Source organism: Ptychodera flava, unplaced genomic scaffold (genome assembly GCF_041260155.1).
Source record: "Ptychodera flava strain L36383 unplaced genomic scaffold, AS_Pfla_20210202 Scaffold_33__1_contigs__length_2856901_pilon, whole genome shotgun sequence".
Lineage (NCBI taxonomy): Eukaryota > Metazoa > Hemichordata > Enteropneusta > Ptychoderidae > Ptychodera > Ptychodera flava.
The window spans coordinates 2,670,186-2,693,932 of record NW_027248355.1 but is presented as its reverse complement, the minus strand read 5'-3'; the positions used below and the strand labels follow the sequence as shown (position 1 = coordinate 2,693,932).

General features: G+C 36.6%; 1 protein-coding gene across 1 annotated transcript; it reads left to right on the top strand.

The window, feature by feature from the left end:
* The first annotated feature begins 347 nt into the window (after positions 1 to 347).
* LOC139127558 (uncharacterized) lies at positions 348 to 22,188 on the top strand. Its single transcript, XM_070693461.1, has 8 exons — positions 348 to 653; positions 8,446 to 8,646; positions 10,384 to 10,431; positions 11,191 to 11,384; positions 12,549 to 12,846; positions 16,846 to 17,002; positions 18,747 to 19,200; positions 20,058 to 22,188. Exons 2-8 carry the CDS (start codon positions 8,453 to 8,455, stop codon positions 20,339 to 20,341), a joined length of 1,629 nt encoding a protein of 542 aa, XP_070549562.1. The 5' UTR covers positions 348 to 653; positions 8,446 to 8,452; the 3' UTR covers positions 20,342 to 22,188.
* Positions 22,189 to 23,747: the final 1,559 nt, after the last annotated feature.

The following is a 23,747-nucleotide window of genomic DNA, read 5'->3' as shown; positions in this document are numbered from 1 at the left end:
GAATGCAGTCATCATGTTTATCCCCTTAAAACAATTCATTGACTGCCAGAAATGCTTGTTGAAATGGGTTGGGTGAGGGGGGCTCAGCACTACATATTTTATGGTTACTAATTTTTTCGAATCGAATTCGTAAATTTTCTAACAATTTCGAAAACCTGGAACATATTTATTTATTTATATATTTATAAATAAATAAATAAATAAATAAATTATATATATTTTTATTTATTTATTTATTTATTATTTATATCATGGATAGATACAACGAAATTATTCTAAAAAGTGTACATTACCTCATAGCCCGTTCAAATTTGCATGAAATAATCACACATATGACTGTTCTAGCTTGTGTTCATGCTCGAACGACGCGACATGATATACTCGGCCATACTGCTTGTTCACATCCACAACGAGGCTATGTCGCGTTTTGAAATATGCTAATACTGGTACGTCCGTCCAGGCTGTGCGACGATATCTGTGGAATGTAAGCTTTCAATCCCGTGTATGCAGACGTTGAAGAGTTGACGGTGTTCACGAGAGGTTGTAGAGCGACTAAACGGTCATACGCGACTCACATGAAACCGCATCTCGGGTTGAAACTGACAGTTTTCTATGTGTAAGTGTAGACGCTTGCTCCAGCAACGATAGTGACGGTAAGTTTATTTCAAAATCACCATTTCCTCTTTAATTAAAGACATGTTGTATGTGATTAGGTAATCGTCTTAGAATTGTCGATCCTCAAATACAAGTGAATTATAGTTCTCGGCTACATCATTAAGAATCTACTTACATTGATACTTCAGGGATGTGTTATTTGTTGCAAGGTAATCGACATCTATAGTGAGTACATTTTCTGTCACTACCAGTATGGCATGCTTTTTTTAAGGGTATCACGTTCACCGGTAAAGGTCATCGTAAAGAGCGCTGTTCAAACAACGGCAGTATATAGTCAAGGTTATCTTAAGGTAATATGCACCTCGAAAGTGAAAGACTTAAACTTTTGCTTAAACTTTCCTCAGTGAAACTTTCAACCATTCTCTTACCAAAGCAAGAATAAAAATCAGGGGTCACCGTGCAAACTTTGGTACTAGAGAGACAAATAACCTGTGATTTCTCGATATTTGAAATCCAAAATGGCCGCCATCCCTGTGTTAACTCTATGAGAAAATATAAAATTTTCGATTTTCGAAAAACTAAGACGGTGAAAATTTTTCTTTCGCCAAGAGCTTCAAAATGAGCCCCCACAAGTGGTAGGCCAGAAGAAAATTGATAAAATTTGAAGGCCTGAATTTCTGTCCCCGAGGTGCGTTCTACCTTAACCAGTTACAAGTTACAAATTCATGTTAACAGAAAAAATCCGGAAGAGGAATGTCATTCAGTTAACCAGCCGGCGATAAATTAGATGTGCTCAGCGTAGGATGTGTATTTGATGATTTATCGAGTGCAAGTTCAACACTGCATATGGCAGACCCTTTTGCTCGCCGCCTTTCGCTCACAGCCTCATTCCGCAGCTGGCTGCAGAATAGGGAGCGCAACATAGTGCAGCGTACACTGCACGAGGTCATACGAAACGGCAAGTGTGACTGTGATGTGAGTGCTTAGGGAAAGGGCCGAGCTACTCTTCGAAATTAAGCGTACTGGCAGAGTTAGCGGTAGAAATGCTGCGGGAGCTAGACTACATCCCTTGCGATCGCTCTTTGATATGCATTGTCTCAAGGCCAGCGGCACAATGTTGAAGGACGTCCGTATTGTACACATGTCACCCTAGGAGTAAGCAACTTACAGTACGGCACAATTATGAAAGCGGTTAAGTAAAAAATTATGATTCATACACTACATATTTTCATCTCTAGTTTCTATCCTTCATTGCCTAAATATATTTTTGCTAAGGTAGTATGCGCCTCGAAAGTGAAAGACTGAATTTTTTTCTCAAATTTTCATAAAGGAGTCTTTCAACCATAGTCTTTCAAAATCATGAATAAAAATCGGGGGTCACCGTGCAAGTTTTAGTACCAGAGAAAAAAATTACCCAAGATTTACCGATATTTGAAATTGTAAAATGGCCGCCATCATTGTGGTAACTCCATGAAGAAAAATAAAATTTTCAATTGCAAAAAAAACTAAGACGGTTGAGATTTTCTAATTCAAAGGGCTTCAAAATGAGCCCAAACAAGTGGTAGATCAGAAAAGAATTGGAAAAGTTTGAGGGTCGTCGTCCAAATGTCGGTCCCCGAGTATTCATATTTACTATTGACAGCGATTTGGTCAACCTGTGTAAAATAGGTGGTTGCGGTTGTAATGTGGAATGAACCTACCATGGCTCTAAGATCTTGATGTTGAGGGCATACAAGTACAAAAGGGAATTCATCTTCCAGTCGAGTCACTGAACACAAGTCAAATATTCTATCTGGACGTTGAGTTTTCTTCCATCGCCCTGTTTCTACTTAAAGTGAGTATGCTGAAGTTGTGAGTTTGCAGTCAGCTAGTATTGCAAAGGCAGGTTTTTCAAGATTTGACAAATTTGGCTTAGGACAAAGTTTCTTTTTTAGAATCAAGTATAAATACAATCTTTCGGTTTTTTACTCAAATCTTCTGACCATTGTAGTAAATGTATTTCAGTATATCGCTGTTTAGATATTTTATTTTAATTTTGTTTCATTGCCCACGCTTAATACACGTACAAATTTATCAAAGTTTATCCATTCACCATGATATCTCTCTACCAGTACCTGATGATTTCAACATCTATGAACACTGCATGCATTCAAACTAGACCCACAGCACCTCTCCGAATCACTCCAAATATACCTGTTGAAGTCTTATTTTAAAATTTCATAACAGAATAGATCGATTGAGATAACGATCAATGCCACTCAGCTTCTTTCTACTGCCCTTTTTTCTGAATAATCGGCCTGTCCCTGACATTCAACAGAGGGTTCCGAACTCAGATTTCAGTGAGCTACGACTGACACAGGACGCTACCCTACGAAAATGAAAATAATCAACAAACCCACCCAGATTAAATTGGTCGGTCCCTTACACCCTCTCTTTCATGACCCCAGGGTCGTTCAAGCTGCAGAGCTAACCGATGGTAACCGAGTTTTCCAAGCAATGAGTCTTTTTCTATATAGCGGGTTTTTTCTTGATAGGGATGTATATACAGATCTGTTTCTGTTACGCAATCAATTCCACCGTCATTTTCAAAGTGACCTTCATTTTTATTTTCATTTCGATAACAAATTCGTCTTCGTTTTGATTATGATTTTCGTTTTCAAGCTTTGACCCTTAACCTTTCGATTGTCACGTGATATGTTAGGGCCAACGGCGAGTAATTTGTGTCTGTGAACATGGTAAATGATCGAGAATAGCTGAACTCGGATGGCTATCCTGATTGAGAGAGCCATGAACGTGATGAAGCGCTGTTCGTCGGTAAACGGGATCGGGCAACTATGGAAACCGGTCAGTACATCGTTCTCTCGGGACCCCCTAATTCCCTGGATGTTCCCAACCAAATCAATGCACTGATTTGCACTCAGATCGAGGCATGTGTAAGCGGGTGCCCACTCATTTCTGTGGCTTCATCACTCAATTTGATGACGAGCTAACACGAGTTAGAGTGCGTAGGGAGGTATGTTTCCCCAAAGCAAGGTTAGGGTGTCTTGATTGTCCCTTGATGTGGGACTACCCGGTTACATCGAGCCCTGAGTATGTACTTACTGTGTGCCCGGCGAGTGTATGTACGCTCTATGCAATGCTCGAACGCTCTGCGACGCTCTCACAGGAGCTGGAAAGGACAGGCAAACTAGACATGAATATTTTAAAGATATGGTATTATTTGCATAATTGTTAAAAATAATAAATAGCAATTATGAAAATTGATGACACTTTAAAAACCGACTCGGAGTTAGTATTTCATCCGGGTTGAGCTTCTTTTCTGCAGACCAGCACTCAATAAAAACACTGTTTGTGTATGAGTTTTGTGTATGACATTGGTGGCCGGTCGGCCGGCGATGCCGTCCAATATATATATGCAGAACGAATGACGATACTAAGGGAGCGTTCAGTTATTATGGCCGGGGGTGGGCCGGCAAAATCCAGGGGGGGGGGTCACCTCAAATTTGAAAACTGCAAAGGGGGGGGGGTCATGTATTTTTCAAAAAGCTCAGAGGGGGGTCACTTAATTTTCATAAGTATCCGTCCCGTCAAAAAGCAGTTTCAGTGTTCAGAAATATTCTGGGAGATAAAAATGATTCGTTGCATGATTTCATTCTCTGAAGTTATTCACCTGTAAATCTGAACAAAAGTATAATTATCCGTCACATGAACATCTTGACTTGACAACTCTGAGGCTTGTCTTATTGTAAATCAAGCTCACTGCACTGAGGGCGATGAACAATTCCTATTACTTACATATTAGAGATATAGCAAGTTTTGTCAGGGAAATTATTTAACAGTTACCTGTACTGAGACTACCAGTACCATGAAAAGTTAAATAATACTTTTAGGTGAAATTCCAATATCATAATTGTTGTCCACATCTAAACTTTTAAATACCCTATTTGAATCAAGTACATTTGTATCAATTATCAAACACCTATAAAAGCAAATTAATTAGTTTAGCATTGTAAAAAAAATTATTCTTAGTTTTCTCATAGACTCCAATGTATAGTGAATCAACATTTCGGTGAAATTCCAAAATCCAATTTCTTGCACACATATCAACCTTTAACCATTCTAGGCTAACTAAGTACTTTAAAATGATTATCAAATGTCTATAAATACACAGATTTTGATAGTTTTGTATTGGAAAAAAATTATTCATTTTCCTCATAGACTCCCATGTACAGTGAATCTACATTTTGGTATAATTCCAAAATCCAATTTCTGGCGAACACATCCATTTGTTACCACCCTAATCTAATCAAGTACATTGATATCAATAATCGAGAGTACATAAATACATGGGTTTACCTATTTTTTTTTGGAAAAAAATTATTCATAGTTTCCTCATAGACTCCCATGGATGAATATTTTCAGTGAAGTTCCATAATCAGATTTCTTGTACACATAATATGCACCTTTAACTATCATATTCTAATCAAGTAAAATTATGTTAATTATTGAACACCTGTATATGCACAATTATACCAAGTTTTTCATTGAAAAAAAATTATTCACAATTTTATCATTGACTCCCATGTATAGTGGATGAACATTTTTTGTGAAATTCTAAGGTCAAACTTTTTGTCCACATGCCAGTTGTAACAACCCTATTTCATTTAAGTACATTTATGTAAATTATCAAATATCTATAAATGCACAGATATAGTTTTGCATTGAAAAAGTATTACATAGATTTCTCATACATGTATGAGAAAATATATGTATACCATGTATGGTGAATCAACATTATCAACAGCTGATTTTTAATTAAATCCAAATATCAAAATTTTGTACACACACGCTTGCGCAAAATTATTGCGATCCATCAGTAATTTCTGTCCAACCCCTTTGAGGGGTAATTTCAAAATTATAGCAAGTCAGAAGGGGAAATCTGAGCATTAACACCTTTTGAGTTTTGTAAGGAAGGTCATTTGAAAAAATCTAAGCTCTTTTTTGGGGGGATTCTATTGTGTTTGTATGTGCAGCTTTACTCAAGCAATGTGTGGGGGGGGGGGGGTCATGAAATTTTTGTCATCTTGAAAGGGTGGGTCATCAATGTTTTGGTACAATGGGTAGGGGGGGTTCACTTATTTTGACTGATGCGCAGGAAGAATTTGCCGGCCCACCCCCGGCCATAATAACTGAACGCTCCCTAACTCGGTTTTAGTGTTATTAATTTTTCATTATTAAGATTTTTTATTTTAATAATTATGAAAATAATATCATACTTTTAGAATATTCATGTCTAGTTCGCCCGTGGAATGGATGCAAGCTAGCGCCGCATGGCAGCGATGTGTACTGTTACCGGACGGGCAACACCGGCCAACAGAGGTGCATTGTATATCGGATGCTCGCAATCCCTGGCTTGCCATAATGGTGCCGACTGGTTTCGCGAGGATATAACGCATTGTGATCACTTACTCCAGGCATCCCGTAAAAAGATATTTGCGAATCTACGAGTTCTAACATACCACACAAGACTGGCATTACATAAATGCGGCTTTTGAGGACATCAGTGAACGGGGTTTTCAAAACATACACCAAGTCAACAATAAAGATTTGCCACTGGGTCAACGACATGACAGCAATCAAATGGGCAGATAAGTCAAAAGGTTAAAGACCGGAAATGAATTAGATTTCATCGCGGAAACGAAAGTTGAAGTCATAGTAAAATCAAAGGGACAGTGAATTTTCATGTCTGAAATCGAAACGAAAATCAAAATGAATATCAAAATCGAAAATCATTGCTTCGTGGAATTGTCAGCGAGAGGTCGTCGGGATGCAAAAAACAAAGCAGTGGCTCAAAGTCTTCAAAGATATCACCATAAGTGTCACTCCCTGGTGATGGTGTATTTATGGCCAAGGTTCACATCAATGGCTAACACCATGAATACCAGAGTATATTTGTTGTATTCACACAGTCTGTATCACTGTAAGCTTAATTGATCATTATGCAGAATTGATGTCAAAGAGAATGACCTCTGTAACATGCAAAACATTGAAAAAAAAGTAAATCGAAATCAAAATTTAAAAATTATTAAAATCGAAAATAAAAATTATGATCTGAACAAAAGTCAAATTTAAAATAAATAAAATAAAAATAAAATAAAAAAATAAAAATTAGAATACATATCAAAAAGAAGATATAAAAAACATTATTACATTTTTAAAAAATAAAATGAATTTTGCTTTGAAAACGAAAATAAAACAGGGAAAGGAAACCTAAAGTCAAAATCGCTATTAACATTAAACTTTCTTATAAAAAATACTTATAAAATGACAAAAAAGTTGTAGTTGAAATGCATCTCAATATTAAAATAAGAATAAAAAGTCGACATTTTCAATTTATATTGTCTGAAATCAATTACCATTTCAATGTTTTGTGCAAATTTGCTCATCGAACACGAAGATAAAGAGAAACCAAATTAATCTTTCTCGCGAATACTTTTTTCAAACAGTATCATCATGCATTATGCAGATTTTATGTTGTAAAATGATATGTTTCGTACACGTTGTCACACTCTATCTTGGTTTAATTTGGCGTGCTTCATGCATAGATAATATTTCCTTCGTGTTACTCAAATATATTCTCCTTGCCTTTATTCAGTAAGTTTTGTATTTTCTTGTCGACGTTTCGGAAGCATGGTTATTGCCTTACCAAGGGCAGACTGATGTGTACTGATTGTATGTGTTCACACTAGACAAGAAGTTGTCCATTATGATCTTTCCTATAAAAGTGAATAAGTTAATCAGGTCACAGCCCGCCCCCATTCGTCTGGAAACGCAGCTGGTTTCTTTGTGACTGAGTTGGATTTTGATAAACAACAATTTACTCCTTAGTTGATGCTATACACGTTATTTAAATGCCATCTTTACCCTTTAAATCAAAATATTTACACGTTTTTCCATGCTGTTGGTACGAAATATCACAAAACTCATCGAAAGTTAGCATAACTGGGGCTTTAACTGTGCATTTTTGCTGTTAGCATAGATCACGTGACATGTTTGCAAAGTAAGTCTATCATATTGCACGCGTCATATTTCAAGAATTGAAGAGCATTTCTAAACGTCTGCTACGTCTTTATGACGACTTATCGACGGAATTTCCATCTTCAGCTCTCCTGACAGTATAACTGATCTATGTCACAAAAGGACTGGCAATATGTCAAAGTGTTACACTGTTCTGTACTGAAAATATTGTGATTGGTTATTTTCCAAACATAATTTTCTTCGGGAACTTCACACGACACCGAATTCGAGTTGACATCACAGGGTCGCTTCTTGCACATAAGGCCAGCAAACTACTCTAACACTGGATGATACAATGTCCCTCTTAGTTCATTTTACTGTAGGTTTAATGCACAATATACTTTTTAGTGTTTTCATTTTCTGTAAAAAAATTTCAAAAAAATAATCTTGCGCGCATTCAGGTATTTTTTGTCGTAACTTTTTGAATAACCGGGGCAAACACGCACTATTTTCGCTTCTAATTGGTAAAACTTCAACGTCTCCTTATACAATGCAGGATTCGGGGCAGATGAATATTCCACATTGATAAAGAATCATTAGCATAAGATTTTAATACCGAAACAATGCTCATTAATGTAATTTGCATAAATTAATATAATTTGCCCTGTATCTTCCACAGACAGCATCTCCTATACCTGCTAAAATTGTGTGTGAATATTCTTGCATTGATGCCTTGAACCAAAATCAGATTCACATTTGCATTTTGGGTTTTTCTTTTCTTTTTATACCGTTGTGCCTCTTTGTCTTTTTCAGTGACACCATGTCTTTCTATATTACAATAACGGGACGTAGACAGGTTTTATTCCTGGCTCTGGCACTTTTCGCAAGCTTTGTCATGGGGTACATGCTAGCTCAACTCGAAGGGCGAGACAACCACGTCGCCATGCTGTCCCAGGGTAACATCAATACTCGCGTCTGTCTTGAGAAGTGGAGAAAGGCTGAGATCCACAAAAGGTGGGTGATATATATCTAAAGCATTTTTGTGACACTTTACGATATATGCAATGATCTTAGGTACCCAATAAAAGAGTATAGCCTGGACCAATCGACCTGAACACCGATTTGAGAACAAACCAAGTCCCATATCTGGAAGACTACATACAACGCTGAGTGCGTTGAATTGAATCATGGGATTCCTGAGCTACTTCAGTCATACAATGACAGCGTGAGTAATGCAGGCAATCTTTCCTCGTCTATCACTGCAGTATACGTAGATACAGTAATTGTTTTTTCGAATTAAAATAAGTTATAGAAGCACAATATGTTTTTTTTTGTTTTAGGACATCTGGTTTTCGGACAGACAGGAAGTTGGCTGAGCATTTGAAACTTTGCAGCAACACACGCTTTGCATAGTCTCCTACAATACAAATACATGTACACGGTATGGAAGATAACCCAGGCCTATCAACGATACACATACATGGACATGCGCACCATGAGCATGGAAGATGACACAGACCTATCATAAATACAAATATTGTGTACATGTATTTGTATTTCGGATAAGCCTGGGTCATCTTCTATAGTGTGTACATGTATTTGTATTCTAGATCGGCTTGAGCCATCTTCCATAGATTGTAAATGTATTTGTATTTAGGATAGGCCAGGGTCATCTCCATAGCGTGTACATGTATTTTTGGATAGGCCGGGGTCACCTTCTGCTTTGTGTACATGTACTGAGTAATTTTACTGAGGATGGACCTGGATCATCTTCCTTAGTGTGTACATGTATTTGTATTCACGGTAGGCCAGGGTCATCTTCATAGCGTGCACCACAGTCCCTTTATCACGTGGGTAAAGGGACTGTGCGTGTACATACTGTACATACTGTGTGCATGTAGTTGTATTGAGAATAGGCCTATGTCATCCTGTTTGCATATGTCATCCTGCATATGTTCATAATATTTGCATGAAGATAGGTCCAGGACGTCCAGAGGTCCAGTTGAAGGTTTACCACGCTGCATGATAGGCGGCAAGTGTCTCATTGAGTCACCATCTCGTGATAACTCCACTGCATGGCAGTCAGAAGAAACAATATTTATTAATCTATTACATCGCGTATTTACTAAGTCATTTTTGTTCATTGACTTGTGACTTGTATCAAGTTTCAATGTCTTCCAGTTTATCATACATCAGTACACTGCCAATACTACATTTGGGATTTTAACTTTTATGATTTAAGGTACAATGCGCCTCGGGGACAGAAATTCAAACTCCTCGTAGATTCAACACGGGATGACGGCCTTTTTGGATTGCAAATATCGATAAATGTTAAATTATTTGTTTCTCCAGTACCAAACCTGGCCACAAATTTTTATTCTTGATTTGGAAAAGTAAATGTCTAAAATTCCCTTACTAAAAGTTCGAGCAAAAGTTCAAGTCTTTCATCCCCGAGGCGTGATACCTTAATTGCAGCAGAGTCAGGGCTCTCCCACAGTCCCACAGTTGCATTCATCATTCCTTTGTGAAATTAACGAAAGGTGTCCTTTATATTTCCAAACATTGTTGAACTAATGCCATGAGTTGTCTTCCAGCATTTCACATCTACAGCATAACATATTCAGTCAATAGTGCATTCGCTTTTCAAAGGTTACCCTCAGCTCCTTCGTTGAAGAAAGTGGTCGGCGCAGCCACATATTCATGAATGAAGTAAATGATCTTAGCTAACTTGTTTCTTGATTATTCCACCAGGTTTGAAAAAGAAGCAAATGTTAAACAGCCATTAAAGAAAGTCACGGGGTAAGGATGTGTTGACCATGAATAAATACACTGCATGAGAAACTGACAACCTACTCTCAGAAACGCGATTAGTCAAAAAGTGCTATATTAAGGACGCCAAATCTCGAATATGGTGTCAAACCGTCCGACTCTACCTCAAAATGTTGACAGCAATTAATATACTTATGATCTACGTAAGGTCTGATGTACAGCATGTCTTTGCTCAAAATTTACATTCACACATTACATTACATACATTACATTACATTACATTACATTACATTACATTTCATTTCATTTCATTATATTACATTACATTACATTACATTACATTACATTACATTACATTGCATTGCATTGCATTGCATTGCATTACATTGCATTACATTCACACTGGAAATATAGTTGCATGGGAACCAGTGGTGCAAGAAATAATCTGGCAACAAAACTAATACCCATGATTGGTATGAAGTGATGTAATCCTGGCTTATGCCCCTGCTTCCATATTTAAGAAAATTAACAAAGGCAAAATAATTGAACCTCAAGACAATCCTAGGCTAATTACAACGTAAAATGCACAAATATTCTTTAAGCATAATATTAAGCACTGACGTTCGCGTGGAAATGACATGTTGTATTTATTCCACCAGGAAATTATTGTGACATTTTTATCGATACATAATGCGTATAACCTCCGTTCTCTCTCTCTCTCTCTCTCTCTCTCTCTCTCTCTCTCTCTCTCTCTCTCTCTCTCTCTCTCTCTCTCTCTCATGCATGAAGACCAAGAAAAATATTGCTAGACTGCGGTGCCAATGTGGCCTCAACAGTCAATCTTTTTAGGGAAACATACCCGGATGCAAAAGATTACATCATCCACTCATTTGAGATTGATGCAGGACTGGCACCATATTTTGCATATTATCAGGACAAAGGTCACACACTCCACTGCCCTGTCGGTGTTGCTGACAAGGACGGTAAGGCTTTAAACAAATATTAAAAACTATCCACTGTTGATTGACCAATCAGAGTGCTCAATTCAGGGTGTTTTATTTACACGTAAAGCCCTGGTCACCAAATTCCAGAAACAAATGACAGCGCCGTAGTAAAGTACTGTCCAATCAAAGTGAACATGTCATATTCTGTAGACATCTGGTACGTTTTAATATTCAAATTTGGTAATACAGCGGAAACCAGCTGCAACACAAAATCTGCTGTGCCCTAGGGCATTTATATAATGTGCCCTAGGGCATTTATAGGATGTTCCATTACATTGAAGGCTATTTCACAAATAAAAGTTTTAATTCATATCCTAAACATGTTACATTGACAAAGGGGACGGTTGACGTAAATACATTGAAAACGAAAATATATCAGTTAGGGGCGATAGTTTTTAAGTCGGATAAAACCCTCATACTCGGGCTTTCTGGTATATAAAGTCCAACCCTACGATAAAATGTCTCGGCCTGCGGCCTCGACATTTTATCGTTGGGTTGGACTTTATATACCAGAAGAGCCCTCGTACTCGGGCTTTATCCTATACAGCGAATATATATATTCACGCTTCCATCTTTGATGGGTTAAATGCTAAACATTGTTATCCATGGAACGTTAAGACGGAATTGCGTGTCATGCATATTCATAAGAAAGAGGCATCATTAAATAATTGTTTTTTTCTTCTGTTTTTACTTAATAATTTTTAAGCAGATTAATATATAGATGTTCTTGGCCTGATTTCCCTAAACAGACGTTAACTCTCACAAACATTTTAGTCCAGAATGACCAGAGAGAGGATTGGTCAGATTTAAAGCTTCTAACGAGGATACAAGATTGTAGAGAACTTGAAATGTTACACATCATATAAAGAGATGATATCAGACACCTAAAATAGGGAAAGGAAATTTACAAGACAAGTATATTTGATGAGAAGGGCACGGCCATTTCCAAGTTTAGCATTATCCCCTAGCGTCCCTGAATCATATCATATCATATCATATCATATCATATCATATCATATCATATCATATCATATCATATCATATCATGATAGAGAATTAAAGTACATCTAACAACACGTTTTCTTTCGGTAAAACATTACCTCATTGTGCCTTTAAATGAATTAAATGTTTGTTTCATGGAAGGTAATATGACTGCATTTAACGAGGGGGTGTGGTTTCCTGGTAAAGTAAACATGGGACTGGATATGCAGTGGGGAGGTGGAAGCCTATTTGTCAGTGGAAAAGAAGGCGTTGATAAACAAGATGGCGGCAAGAGGAAATTGTCTCGGCATGATGTCATCCCTACCGTTGACCTATCACAGTGGATACAACGAAATGTCAACAAAGAAGACTATGTTATCTTTAAATTGGACGTTGAGGGTGCGGAGTATGGGATTTTGCGGAAAATGCTAAAGGATGGTACATTTGAATGGATTGACAAGTAGGTATTGCAGTATCAATTGACAGTACCTTTTGCCTGGCTCAAGCCAGTCTCTTTCCCATACTTTTTAAGACACACACACATTCTCTCTCCCTCTCTCTCTCTCTCTCTCTCTCTCTCTCTCTCTCTCTCTCTCTCTCTCTCGTTTAGTTCAAACATTGCAATTTCAACCGTATACCCGCATTTTAGCAAAGTTTGCTAATTTGATTATAGCTGATTAAAATAATCGCAATCATACCAATCCATAATCCAATAACACTAGGTCAAAATTTTGTAAGACAATAGTTGTAAACATAGACACAAAACAGCACAGAACAGACAGTAAATAGACGGTACACAAACAAAGTCAAATTCATGAAAGAAAGATATATGGACCTCTGGCCAAAAGACCAAGAAGTGATGAAGTGATGAAGTGTAGTTATTTGATGAAATTTTGTAATCGAAGTGTCAAGTGTTTATAGTATTAAACATAAAAATTGCTGATATGTGTTGATTCATTGTGGATATTGCAACATTTTTATACAGTAATATTGATGATATCATCACTTGTCTTTATAAGTGTATTTGATTTGGTAATGCTACTATGAATGCTAGTAATCTAAAACTTTGTAGATTTGAGTTTGATCCTGGATATTGGCCTGTTTAAATTATGATTAGACAGAATATGTAACTTTCTGTGCATTTTCCGGTAGCCTTTCTGACGAGTGAGTGGGGACATTTTGGTCGATAATACCTTGATCCCAAAAGGTCAGGAAAATAGCCCTAGAGTTATTTTAGCTCATGCTTAACATAGAACCCTCGTCCACTGTACAAACTCTTTTCATTTACAACGCGTAGTTAAAGGAAAATCCGACGTTGTGACTCTCATTGAAAAGCTGACTGGTTTCAACCGGTTTTGACCGGTTTGAACCAATTCTTCCACTCAGGTCAAGGCATTTGATTCATGTGTTTGTTACAACACGTGTTAATACATGCTTATTTTGTCCTATGGACGTTCGAGATATTTAATTGAATATTGTGTTCACCAATATGTCAAGCTATTGCCGATGTAGTTTAGCATCATCAGAACCCCTCATGTTCATGTGACATATGGTCGTGATTGTGCAGCTTAGATTTTTTATAACAAATGGCATGAAATTAACAAACAAATAAACGATAGCATATTCAACAGGAATATGTTTTCAGCAAACAACAACGGAAGAAATGTGGGTAAATTCATGAAGATGATTATAGGCCATAAAAAATTCTTGCTCTGTGTGACTTTTCATCTTGATATTTCACTGGAACTGCACTTTTTTCTGCATAAATCAAAAGATGGCTGAAAGATAGATGAAGTGACAATACACAGCAGAATTAGAGAATACGTATGGCTTTTATTATAGATTTAAAATCTGACTTGTTTGTTCCCATCCGTAAAAATGACAGGATATCATGATGTGGTCGTCACACTGTCTTTGATGCCGAAAATAGATATTGTGTAGAATTCAGTATGGAGTCAGTATTCTGACATTACTGGACCGATTTCAGTCAAACTTGGCAGAAGCACATAGTGCATTATGTTCAGGTGCACGGCAATTTATCTCGCAATGCAACTCAAAATGGCAGTCTGGCAGCCATATCTTTTGTTCTTAATATCTGCCGTTACAGGGCTATTTCTGGGACCGATTTCATTCATACTCCGCATAAGGACAAAATACTATGGCATAAAGCTGAAAGTCAACACTTTTCATGATAGAAAGAATATGCATGCCTTGTGGCAATCTTTTGTCAACTTTTATCGGTTTCGAGCGTGTGCCCAGACATGTGTAGATAGATTCAATCATTTGCTACAATTGTAAGTTTGGGAATTTGAGCGGGGTTATCAGTCTGGATCGTGATGTTCATTAACTGAACAAATTCTCAATTGTCGGTTGTAAGCATTACTTTACATCTTTTTTACAATATGGCAACGTAGTGGTGTTCTATATCTCGATCCTACCCTCATGCTAAGACATACAGATGCACGTCAGTTTGTTTTTGTTTGTGATCCAATATGGCCACCTTGCGGTCGTTTTAATATTTGTTTATTCAGAGCCTCAAATAAGAAATTCCAGGACTGCTTGGCATAAGGGCGTAGTACAATGAAATACAACTCAATGTCAATTGTTTTATTTGATATGATCAAATCTAGCCGCGTGAAGGACGTATATCTATGACTATATGTACTTTTATATCGCACATTCTACTTTGTGCACCAGTCCGCCCGTACGTCCGTCCGTCCGTCCGTCCGCAGCAGTTTCTCAGACACTGCTGAACCAATTTTGTTCAAACTTAGCACAAAGACATAGTACTATGACCTACAGATGCGCATCGATTTATTTTGCGATACGATTCAATATGGCCGCAAGGTGGCCATATTTTTGCAATTTTTCATGTCTTTGAACCGTAACTCAAACATCCTTGAACCGATTCTGTTCAAACTTGGCACAAAGGCATAACACTATGGCCTACATATGCATGTCGAATTATATTGCGATACAATCCAATATGGGCGTGAGGCGGCCATTTTGTTTGCGATTTTTCGTGTCTTTGGACCATAACTCAAACATCCTTGAACCGATTCTGTCCAAACATGGCACAAAGGCATAACACTATGGCCTACATATGCATGTCGAATTATATTGCGATACAATCCAATATGGGCGTGAGGCGGCCATTTTTTTGCGATTTTTCGTGTCTTTGAACAATAACTCAAACATCCTTGAACCGATTCTGTTCAAACTTGGCACAAAGACATAACACTATGGCCTAGATATGCATGTCAAATTATTTCGCGATACGATCCAATATGGGCGTGAGGCGGCCATTTTGTTGCGATTTTTTCATGTGTTTGAACCATAACTCAAACATCCTTGAACCGATTCTGTTCAAACATGGCACAAAGGCAAAGCACTATGGCATACATATACATGTATCAATTAACCTTGCAATAGGAGCCAGTATGGCTGCAGAACTGCCATTTTGTTGGAATTTTGCATGTCTTTGAAGCTTAATTCAAAGGTCATTACACCGATTTTGTCCAAACTTGGCACAAAGATCATGCACTATGGCATACATATATATGTCAATGTACTTCGTGACATGTTCCAATATGGTTGCCAGATTGTCATTTTCCCCAATATCGCTGCCAGATGGTCATTTTTGGATTTCTTCATGTCTTTGAGGCTTAATCATATGCAAATATTCCTTATCCAATGTTGTTGAGACTTGGTACAAAGATAAAGTACTATGGCATACATATGCATGTCTACTAATTTTGTGCTATGATCCATATGGTCAATAGACAGCCATTTGATTTCAATTTTGGTGTGATGGTTTTATGTCTTTGAAACATAAACATAAACATAGGTCACTGTCCTTCGATGGACTGATTTTGTTTTAACGTGATATGGCTGCATTCTTGTGCACATTAATTTGTTTCATTACATGATCCGAAATCGCTGATTACAACAACATACCCGATCCCATACCATTTCTAAAATTCCACCAAACCATGTGTATAGTATGTGCCATCATGACACTAGAGGCAGTGAGGGCATCGTTATGTGTGATGTAATCAAAAGTTCCTTCAATGGTCATTACCGGCAGAGATGGGTCAATTTTATTGAACGTTCCTCAGATTACTTTATTATGCAAGTCACAGGCCTGATGCACCCGTTGCATCAATGTCATTCCACAGCAACCTAGACCACAGCTACCTAGACACCAAAGATTATAACAAAATGGACAAGTGGGGACTGTGTCATCAACGATGACTTGTTTTAAGTTCAATTCAGGTACATCGGAACAGATCACCTAAATTACAAGTGGGGACTGTGTCATTTACAATGCAATTTGTCGTTGTTACTACTACAACTGCTACAACTACTACTACTACTACTACTACTACTACTACTACTACTACTACTACAATCTCTTTCGATGATGTTATTATGTTTATATCTTCGTCTCCTGTTCAAGGTTTTATGGGGAATATCACCCGACGCAACCGACAGGCGAAACTGAAAAAGAAAAGAAAAGGATCACTGATGCTGTAGCGAAGGAAATAACAGATATTATATCGTGGTCAGCAGAGACAAAAGAATTCCAAGACTTTGACAAGGTTAACTCACCAACAGTAAGAAATTCATTTTTGTCCCTTTCCAATTATTGCATCATGTCAACATAGTTCTTCCATTGTAAAGAAAACATAGTCCGTCTGTTGTATTATTTCAGGGTTAGGCAATACCGGTCAATGCCAGTTTAGCATTACATGCATGCATTATATGCACTAATTTCAAGAACTGTTGCCATTAGTTTGGATATCATCTCATTTTTTGCTCACGTGTTAACACACGTGAGCATATGTTACAGCGATGTCTGTCTGTCTGTGTGTGTGTCTGTCTGTCTGTCTGTCTGTCTGTGTGCTCGATATCTCAAAAACGGCTCATCAGATCAGAATCAAATCTGGTACATAGATTCAGTTTGCAAATGGCAAGAACTGATTAGTTTTTGGTGGGTGTGGCTTGCTTACTTTTTGCTCATTTGCATAATTAATGATTTTAGAAAAAACAGATATATATTGACAAAGACTGCACACAATTTGATGAGATTTGCTACAAATGTTGATCACACCAAGATATATCAGCTGTAGAAGATATTAAGGGATGACATAAAAGGTAATGGATAATTTGCATATTTAATGAACTTTCCTAATTAGAGATATATATCTGATTTGACTTGATCAAAATTAACAAAACTTGGTATGTATATTGAAGATACCATGATTTAACATTATTAAAAGTCATTAAAGCATTTTACTTCATCAAACTCTTAATTTGCATATTTAATGAACTTTTGAAGTTAGGGATATTTATTTGAGATGACTTGACCAAAAATTATGAAACTTGCCATGTACATTAAAGATACTATGATATAACATTGTTGAAAGTCATTAAACATTTATACTTCAGCCATTTCCTTATTTGCATATTTAATAAACTTTCCTAATTAGATATATATATCTGAATTGACTTGACCAAAGTTGATGAAACTCACTATGTACATTGAAGATACTATGATATAACATTATTGAAAATCATTAAGCAGTTTTACTTCAGCCAATTCCTTATTTACATATTTAATGAACTTCACTAATTAGGGATATATATCTGAATTGACTCGACCGAAGTTGATGAATCTTGCTACATATATTGAAGATACTATAAAACAGCATTATTGAAAGTCATTAAACTTTTTTACTTCAGCCAATTCCTAATTTGCATATATAATGAACTTTCCTAATTAGGGATGTTTATCTTTATTGACTAGACCAAATTTGATGAAACTTGCTATGTACATTAAAGATACTATGATACAACATTGAAAGTCATTAAGCATTTTTACTTTAGCCAATTCCTTATTTGCAAATTTAATGAACTTTCCTAATTAAGGATATTTATCTGTCTTGACTAGACCAAAGCTGACAAATTGCTTTGTACATTAAAGATACTATGATACGATATTATTAAAAGTCATTTAACATTTTTACTTCAGCCAATTCCTAATTTGCATATTTAATGAGAACGTTTCAGTCAACTCCTTATTTGCATATTTTAATGAACTTTCTTGATTGGGGATATATACTTGGATTTAGAATTAATTTTGAATGCTAGTATTAAATGTTTTCCCTTATACCTTTCTGGTACTAACAAGTAATCAGTCACATCAGTCAAAGAATACAAAAAATATATCCTCAATATCCAACTCGTGAAAACATGTTAAGGTAACGCTGAGTAATACAAGTGCTCTATTCTGAATTTATTAACAAGGTATTGCACTTAATTCTTATGTCTTACTTCCTGCCTTCTGCGTCTTGGCAGATTCTAACTGACACGCCCGGTTCGAAAGGACAGACGCTGGACAGTTGTGGAGTAGTTGATAAGATGACCACGGTATCAATCGTCATAGAAGTTGGAATGAACGCCAAAAGAGCGCGAAAACTGATCGCTACAATAGCAGCATACCCCATTGATGTACACTTGACCTTGTTTATCTACGGCGACTTTGCAGAAGAACACCCGGATCTAGTTAAAGAGTGGAGTACAAAGTATGAAATTGGAATTCGATGTGACGGACCGATGTCCTCTGGTAACTGGGAATTACAATACTCAAATGCCATAAGACTTTCAATTGTCAGCGCCGAGAGGAGATTGTCAGACATTGGTCTCCAAGCTCACTATATTCTTCCACCGGGTGTCAACAAAGTGGTCTCTGACGTTGTTACGAAGAGGAAATTGCGACTGATACAACCCAGGACCACATTCCCGCCAAAAGGTACATTTTTATCATACAATCTTAAGTTTGTTCGATCCAAATAACATTCTGCTTAAACAATGCTGCTTGAATATGACGCCGACTGTAAAAATGTAAATTAACTTTATTACGTATTTCTTGATCGTGATTTCTTTGCGACATGTCATTACGTGTAATGAAGCTTGCCTTATTTATCAATGATTTTCTAGGTATCTCAATATAATTATCATTACTTTAACCAAATCTGACTCAGAAGGACCAGTCTTCTCTTTCATTATCTCAGCTACATTGTAATCCGTTTTAATCCATTCAACCATGTATGGGATGTGTCTGTTTGATGAGTAAATATAATAATATCCGCCACTTCAGTTTCATGCAATCTTTCAATCCTCGCACAGAGAATTGATAAGATGCATGAAAAAAACGCACACATTATTTAAATAATGTCCAATCTTTCCGAAGCAAGGCATATGCTACAGAATTCTCAAAGTATGTCTGGCACTTGAAATCTTAAGACAAATCATTAAAGATATCATGATCAATCCTATCAGAAACAAGTAGTTACTTCTTACTGTCTAAGAAATGCAGTCTTTGTTCAACAGATCAGCTATTTATTTGTATATGTATGTATGTATGTATGTATGTATGTATAGTATTTATATATATATATATATATATATATATATATATATATGTGTGTGTGTGTGTGTGTGTTCTGTGTGTCTGTGTCTGTGTGTCTGTGTGTATAATGTTTTAAAGGTAATTAATTGCCCAATATATGCGGTACACATGTATTTGCGTGTGTGTTTCCGAATATTATGATTTTACCGATGCCCTTGATCATCTGACACTCACATCCAAATTTTGACGCCTTTCAGGTAAACAGCTGACATCGAGAAACTACCACAAGTTCCGAGATGTGGAGAAAGTTCCCAAGGCTTTAAGGATGATCAACGATGGATTGGCCAAGTCTGGAGGAATTTTAAGTCTGGACTCTGATTTCCCCGATAATAATATGATATCAGTTTTCTTGCTGGACTATCTTTACCAGACATCAGGACATGAGGTCGTCAAGTTAGAATGCGCGCCGGGCACACATGTTCGGCCCTTCACTTTGCTAATATTCTGTTTGTATGGACTTATTCTAGCAATTGTGGAGTAAATGTACTAGTACTACATTTCACTGTCTTGTCTTGGTGAAAGTTGACAATTATGTTTCGCTAAAAGCTAACTTATGGAAAGTGGCCAAGTTTAAATATCTGTCATGTGTTGTTTCTGGTACTTAGATTATGCAGGTGACCGAGATTTGAAATCCTTACGAAGCCGGTCTTGCAGATTGTGTCACATCAAGACCCGTCCACGGCACGCAACAGGTACTCAAGTGTGTCTTCACCGATATCATTCAAACTTGGCACAAGGATAATTCAGTTCATTTGTACCAAACGAAGACTTGTTTTGTAAATTCGGCTCATTTTGTACTTATTTTAGCTAATGTCAGTCAGATTTATTACAACTGTGACCAAATATGCAATTGTGCATTTTGATGCAGTGTTTTTTCAGATTTTTGCGGAATTTTCTTTTGTGACTTTCAAATATGGCAAAACATAGTTAATTAGGATGACATGGGTCTGATTTTTGAATTTTTGTTATTATAGATGCAATCTCGTAATTTCACAGCTCTAAAACAGATGATAGAATTTTATTAAAATGTAGTTCAAAATATCATTGACTCGATTGCACATTTAAGGGGTGGACCGTTTGATATTCCGGGGTCTGAGAGATTAATGAGGTAGCATTATTTTTTGTAATTGATCCATTGTACGTAATATTTTTCCCACTATCCCACCTTTTTGCCAAGCCACTCCTGGCTGCATGTTTTTTATTGATGTTTGCTGGGATTTTTTTTTACGAAAATCTTTCAAAACCCCCGATATGAAATGGTTCACCCGTAAAGGGCAAAGTCATTTTTATTGTAACTTCTTTTTTGAGAATTTTGCTTGATTAGAGGAGAAGTTTGTGATGTATTACTTCTTGAAACGTGTTGAAATACTGGTTAACCGCGAACAATCTCAACTGTGCTGACAGCTAGATAATATTAAACATTCTGCTAAACACCTAATGGTCTGCGCCATCAATGAAGTTCGAAAATCCAAGCGTACACCATGCACGGCTAAACATACATAGTTACATACATTTTGGACCTCATGCAAGCTTTTGTAATTGAATCTTAATCAGCGGTGCCTTTCATATACGTAAGAATAGCAACCATCTCTTAGAGTGTAGAAATTTTTATTTTTCATAGGATAATAAAAGGAAAAAAACATTTTGTGTACATTTTATGAACGAAATCATTTTTTTACATTCAGCAAAGGGTTGATTTTAGACACTTTGCAGTTATGTATCATCGTCATTTTGTGAACAGTGACAAAATGCAATTATTTCATGCTTTCTTGATATAAAAAAGGGCAAAAAAGCAACTTTTTGTCCCTTTAATTAAGAGAGTAAAACAATAAGTCTTTGACAATGTTCGTCTTTTATAAGTCAGGGTATAATATATCTTGATATTCATCACAAGTTGTATGGTCAAAGACCGTGTTTGGAATATTTATGTAGAAGCGATCGTTCGTTTGGTTGTATTTTAAGCATTGTGTACATAGTAATAACACTTTACATCAACCTGCTTACGTAATCAAATTTACACCACTTAACACTATGTATGCAAATACAACCATCTGATGAAAAAACGACTTCATCACTTCGTCACATAGAATTATCACCTGAAGAGAAATTCACTACATACAGGCTGATGTAACTTTTGCTGGCATTTATAAATACTCATGAGCGGTAATGAAATTACATGAGAGTCGTAAAAGACATTAAAATTCAGAAGGTAATTTTTTTCCTAGTAGAGACTCACTTTCTCAACTTTTGTACTTCAGTATTCTATCTTGGCATTTTTATGTAAATTTAAGCTTTGGTGGTACAATAAAGGATACATGAGTTCAATTGATCATAATGTCTTCCTGTACTAGTTTTGTCTACCTGCCTTTGAAAATATTTTAGAATGGCAGTACTTTTATCTCCCTTGTTCACGCTTGCAGGCTAACGTCGTACCAATGCCTTAGGGTCGAATGCTCCCAGGAAACAGATACTCTGATACTCAAAATTTTACAATATTGTTTTGGCTTATCACTGGGGGTTGGCTCATTTTGAAGCCTATCGAGTGAATAGACTTTTCACCAGCTTAGTTTTCTGAATTTCATGAATTTTATTTCCCCAAATACAGATAACATAGGGACGGACGAAATTTTGAATTTCAAATTTCAAGACTGGATAGTTTGCCTCTTTGGGACAAAAATGTGCACGATGACCTATGGTTTTTTATTAGCTCACATTTTTTATAACAATGGGAGGTGATCATATAGGCTTAAGTAGGTGGCGTCTGTCTGTATGTGTGTATGTATTTATATGTGCGTATAGTATGTCCGTCACATCAAAAACTCGCGAACTACTGCACTTTTTATCTTTGTATCCTGTGTGTATGCAACCTGGGTTATACATGGGATTTGTTCAAATTAACTTTGCATTGCCGAAAGTATGCAAATGACCTTACAAATTTGTAACTGGTCAAATATTACTAATATAAGAACTGCTGTTTTGATTGCTTTGAAAATCAGTATGCAAGTATCTTAGGCTGACTCCATACATTTTTATGTAGATCGTGAAGATATCTTGAATATTGTATTTTTGCTGAATTTTGGGGTTATTTTCCTCATTTTAATTAAAAATTATTCTTCTCTGAAACAGCTGGCCCGACTGCTCTAATTTGGGTTTGAGGTTTGCAAGGGTGTTACAATTCCATTAGTTGAAATCTAGTAAATGTCAATGAAAAAAACATGCAATACCTCATTAATCTTCCACCCCAAGAATATCAAATAGTCCATCCCTTAAATGTTCGACAGTTAATGATATTATGAACTATATTTTAATCAAATTCTACAATCTTTTTATGACTTGCAAAATAACAAGATTGCATCTACAATAACAAAATTTAAAAATCAGACCCATGTCATCCTCATTAACCATATTTTGCTATATTTCAAAGTTACCAAGAAAGATTACGACCAAATTGCATAATTCACACAATTGCATATTTGGTCACAGTTGTAACAAATTTGCCTGACACTACTAAACTTAGGTACCTGTTGACAAAATTTCAAAGCAAATTCAAAAAACGGACTTACATCAAATAAATTTGACTTACATCAACCGTTGGAACCTGTATAATAAATTTCCACGCATTCGGAAGACGAAAGATTTCCTACAAAAAGTAAGCGACAACGCCTATCCGATGAGTTTCGTGTCTCTGACGAGGCAAAAAAGCCGAATTTACAAAACCAGTCGTGGGTCGGTACAAATGAACTGACGTTCACAAGCTGGCGCAAACACTCCATCCTTGTGCTAAGTTTGAATGAAATCGATGAAGACACACTTGAGTACCTACCTTTTGCGTTGGATGGACGGTTCTTGATGTGATGACACCATCAGCAAGACTGGCTTCCCGGGGT

Bases quoted from the DNA above. Each gene is read 5' to 3' on its own strand.
- LOC139127558 (XM_070693461.1), top strand. From the start codon at position 8,453: ATGTCTTTCTATATTACAATAACGGGACGTAGACAGGTTTTATTCCTG. The intron at 12,847-16,845 runs GTAGGTATTGCA...CTCCTGTTCAAG, and splicing joins ACATTTGAATGGATTGACAA to GTTTTATGGGGAATATCACC. The intron at 17,003-18,746 runs GTAAGAAATTCA...GCGTCTTGGCAG, and splicing joins ACAAGGTTAACTCACCAACA to ATTCTAACTGACACGCCCGG.